The following is a 4,535-nucleotide window of genomic DNA, read 5'->3' as shown; positions in this document are numbered from 1 at the left end:
CATCCCAATCAGAGACAAAAAACAACAAAAAATTAATGCAACTTAATTTTTTTCTATATATATTTCAGTACCTAAGTAGTTAGGATATAATATTTTTCATGCTTAAAACTAATTAACAAAATAATTGCAAAGAAAAAAAAATTGGCTTGAAAAAAAATTGGGCAAAAAAAAATGTATGTATGTTTGTTTGTATTTAAGTATAAGTTGTTACGATACTGCACACTGAAATCACAACCAAAGGCCACAAAGTGAACTATAGGCCATTTATTTAGTAGGCCAAAATGGCTGAAATGCTAAAACTATTCCGTTTGGTGGAAGTGGTGGCCCGAGGGGAACTTGTCGGTGTATTTGTATTCGATGAAGTGCTCGAGGCGCTCGAGGAGCTGGCACTCGACGATGGTGTCTCAATGGGACTGATTGGAGCTGACAACATCAGCTCGGAGGCTGCAATTGCTGGAACTGGAACTGCCGGCCTGTTGTAGAGAGCGGCCAGGGGCATTATTGGTGGCATGGCCGCAGCGAAATAGGCATAGCTCAGCGGATGGGCTGGATGATAGGCTGCTGGCGGAGATGATGGTATGGGACTGGAGGCCTGGTGATAATAACTTGGCGATTGGTGTCCTTGCGAGTCCTGCTCACAGTCCTGACGTTGACGTTTGGCTTGTGGCGAATCACAGCTGCTCACACTGGAGCCATCATCGCCATCCGACTCCAGAGTGGAGTGCGAGGAGGAGTTGTTGGAGCTGGTGTTGTTCAGCTTGCGTTTGCAACGCGATTGTCCCGACTCGCGGAAGCCTTTGGCAAATGGATTATTATCGATCTTCAGCTTGGTGATGCGATCGTTCTAAAAATAGAAAAAAGAGAAGTGGAGATTTTTGTTTAGTTTTTCGGTTTGTAATACGATAGGAGACGGCGTCAGTGAGTCGTTGCGAAAAACCACTTGAGTTCACACTCAATAACAATATCCTCTTCTGTCAGTCTGTCTGCTGTCACTTCGAAAAGGCGACAATTTCTTAGTCCATTAGTGTTTGTTCCACCTCCCCCTGCAGAGTCTTTGTCTGGGTCTGTCCAGTCCTTCGATCTTGTTGAATGAAAGCTGAGAGAGAGAAAATCACCCACCTGATAGGCTGTCACGGCGACAAATTCCGTTTCGGGAAAGACAAACGCCTGCTGCGGAGCCCAGGGCAACTGGGTTAGTTCACTGCTGCGTATGATATGTAGGCGTGGCTGATACTTATGCATGCTGGCCAGAACAATCTACAGGAATGGAGCAAACGACCATGATGATTAGCCAACAATCCAGTCTATACAGAGAGATAGATTCAAAACTTACATGTCCGTTGCTGTCTAATGTATTATTGGTCAATTTGACCTTGTTGAAGAGCAATGCCTGCGATTGCCAATGGGCTCCGGTGGCCGGGCTATCTGGATGTAGATACATGCGCTGAGGACTCTGTGGTTCGGCACCCCCCGGCTGGCACCCACTGGGAGCCAGAGAACTTGTAGCGACAATCGCCAATGGGTACCATTTCGAGTAAAACGCAGTAGCTGGTCTCCTCCTCCAGCCCGCTCAGAGAGACACGCATCGAAGGGAACATGCGTCTGTTCAAAAGAGAAGGAAAAGTGAAGTTGATAAAATACTGCGTACATAAATCAAGGTCGCATATAAACGGGGCGGACTGTCTATTATTCATTTCTATTCTTTTGTACCTTTTCTTTTTTTGATTTGTGGCTTTTTTGGGCCTAACAAGTGTGTAATTATGGAATCAGAACAAGGCAAGGGCAGCATCGGCGTGGAAGGCGTTGCCGCAATATATCGATTTAAAAGGTAACGCAAACACAGTTCCTTACTGCCCTATACCTTTGGATGTACACACACACACAATGGACATGTAATTAATTGTGATTTGAAAAGATCTCGCTGAGGCCTGGCGCCAAGCAATTAGACAATATCTCAAGTCAAGTCAAGTCATCTTAACGGCTTCCAAATGTGCCACTCAATGCATGTCTAATGAGCCGAGAAAGTGTCTCTCGGGCTCCAACAAACTCGGACTTGGACTCGGACTTGGACTCCCAACTTCGACTCATAATTATGTTAATTTTCTTTCCCAACTCCAAGCTGCTGCTGCTCGGTAGTCGAAATTTACTATCAAAACTGTGCTCGTCGCTACAAATCGTAGACATAATACACACATATGCATATCTCCAAGACAATGTGAGACCATTGTGTGGGACAAAAACGTGTGAAAAGCGCAGGTAGAACGATCAGCAGCCCCGCAGCCGATCTAGCTGAGAGATCAGCTCACTATATAACGTTCCGTTTTCAAAAAAAAAACAACTCTCGATTGTCAACGGCTATGAAGAAGAGATTTTTATGAGCTAACCGGCGCCAGGTCGTCGTCGTCGTCGTCATCATCTTTCCCATCTTTTCTTTTTCATCTTCTTCGACTGAGTCGACCGGCACTTGTTGCACTTGTGTGTGGAATGTGTGTATATGCCTGTGTGTGTGTGTGTGTGTGTGTGTGCTCCTGCTGCGTTTTGAATTATCGCTAGGCGCCACATTAGGCCCGGACCGACCCGGGTTTAGGGCCCTGGCAAATATTTACTAGGCACTTGACTTTTCAAGTTTGTTGAAAAACTCGCTCGGTTTTTCTTTCTATTTGCATAGGATGCACACACACACACACACACACATACACATTGAAGGGCAACGCGAAAGATTTTATTTCTTGTGAAAATTGGTGAAAACTCCCTATATATGTATGTATATAGTTTATCTATATAATGTTATATCTTACCTGCCACTCTTTGTGATGATCATTTCGGTACCGATCTTGTGGAACTGTTGCCACAGATCGTTATTCTCCAGTTTGGCTTCAACGCCCGGCAATGAGGGGCGGCTGGGCAGCATGATTTGCGGCTGGGGCATGTTGAAAGGCGGCGGCAACATAGCCGGAAAGGGATCTGACAGCACAGAAGAGAAGAGAAGAGCAAAAAAGTTGTTTGGTTAGTTCGTTAGTTTGACATGGACTTTCAGCGGGAGAGCAATCGGAGGAAGATCTACCCAAAAAGATGGTGAGCTTAGAGCTGGGAGCCGGGACTCTCCGAGCCATGACATGAAGGAAGACATGCCATAACAATTTACATTCAAATTCAACTCTTTTAGATGAAAAATTATAATTGCTGCTGTCAAGGGCATAAGCATATATCCTAATTAAAAGTTTGATAACCATCTCTCTTTCTCTCTCTCTCTCAGTTTACTATATATAAGTTTGCCGTCGGCAATCACTGATAACTTACCTGGTATACGCTGCATAATCTGCTGACGATATAGCTCATGGGCCAATTGTTGTTGCATTCTCATATCCATTAGTTCATGCATGGAAAGCATTTTCAATATATTTTCACTCGGGACGACTTTAACAAGAAAAAATAATACAAATTATCCCGATCACCCACACACACACACACAGACAATCTCTTTGCTTCTGAGACACTTCACTTGAGATTGATCTTTTTCAATGTGTTCAGTTTTTTCTTTTTTCTCTCTTGGGAACGATGCGCTCTTGGGTTCTAGCACGCACGAGGTTTCGCAACGAACTGATCTTGAGTTGATCGACTTTGGTGCTTAGCTCAATGTGCGTCGTAGCCAGTTTTCAGACCGATCCGGCCGATCAGCCAGCTACCTGCCAAACCAGTTTATCCACAGACCAATGCTAAGGTCGTTGCCGATTGGCTGGGGAAACGACAAGGCAGAAAGCACCATATATTGTATTCACTCTAACAACGATCTGCGCGCCATTTTGTGGAGAGAAAAACGAGAGACTGGATCTTCTGTAGTGGCGAAGTTAACGCTTAGCACTGTTGATTTTCATCAGCCACACAGTTTTTCTGCGCCGTTGCCTTCACAACAGATCGGTCTACACCTCTCTGCCTCTCTCTGTCTCTCTCTCTCTCTTGATCTATCTGCTTCTGTCTATCTCCTTTGGCTGGGATGGCTGATGATCGTCTAAAGGCACTTTGCCACTTGAATGTGGCGTAGTTTGTAATTCAGAAGTGAGATTTTCCACAGTGTGTGCCCTCTGTCTTCTGTCCCAGCTGCTGCTGCTGCTGCCGTTGCTGATATTTCTTTCTTCTCGGGGTTTGCTTTTTGGAGCTGTCGGAAAATGTCCATTGGCATTTCCATTGCAGCCGTCCGGGTCCCTTCCGTTTGGCATGAGTATCTGTATCTTGAGTCCGGGCATATGCGTTTTTTTTTGTTGCCTCCCCGCCTTCTCCTTCTTCGTTGTATTCCATCGTGTCTTTGTAGTTTCTTTCTGTGGCATGTAATTAGCCCCTGTTAGGTGGGCCTCCATCTTGCCTTTGCCGGGCATTGTCTGGGCCTTTTTGTTGTTGCTGCTCTGTGTATTTATGTATTTTATGCAGACAGGTGAAACATAAATTTCATTTGGTTTTGTTGATTGCCCGCTTTGGAATTTCGACATTTGCCTGCCTCTGTCTGCCAGAGATTGTCAAGCTAAAATACATTAACAATA

General features: G+C 44.9%; 1 protein-coding gene across 1 annotated transcript; it reads right to left on the bottom strand.

Moving 5' to 3' along the window:
• Nucleotides 1-268: 268 nt before the first annotated feature.
• Doc1 (Dorsocross1) lies at nt 269-3,486 on the bottom strand. Its single transcript, XM_068293300.1, is given in 6 exon segments — nt 269-844; nt 1,120-1,257; nt 1,334-1,471; nt 1,473-1,602; nt 2,799-2,964; nt 3,301-3,486. Coding segments are annotated over 6 exon segments (1,239 nt in total). The 5' UTR covers nt 3,392-3,486.
• Nucleotides 3,487-4,535: the final 1,049 nt, after the last annotated feature.

The sequence above is a fragment of the Drosophila tropicalis genome, unplaced genomic scaffold, assembly GCF_018151085.1.
Source record: "Drosophila tropicalis isolate 14030-0801.00 unplaced genomic scaffold, ASM1815108v1 contig_1190, whole genome shotgun sequence".
NCBI lineage: Eukaryota > Metazoa > Arthropoda > Insecta > Diptera > Drosophilidae > Drosophila > Drosophila tropicalis.
Note: the sequence above shows the minus strand (reverse complement) of the source record. Positions and strands in the feature narration are given on the sequence as shown.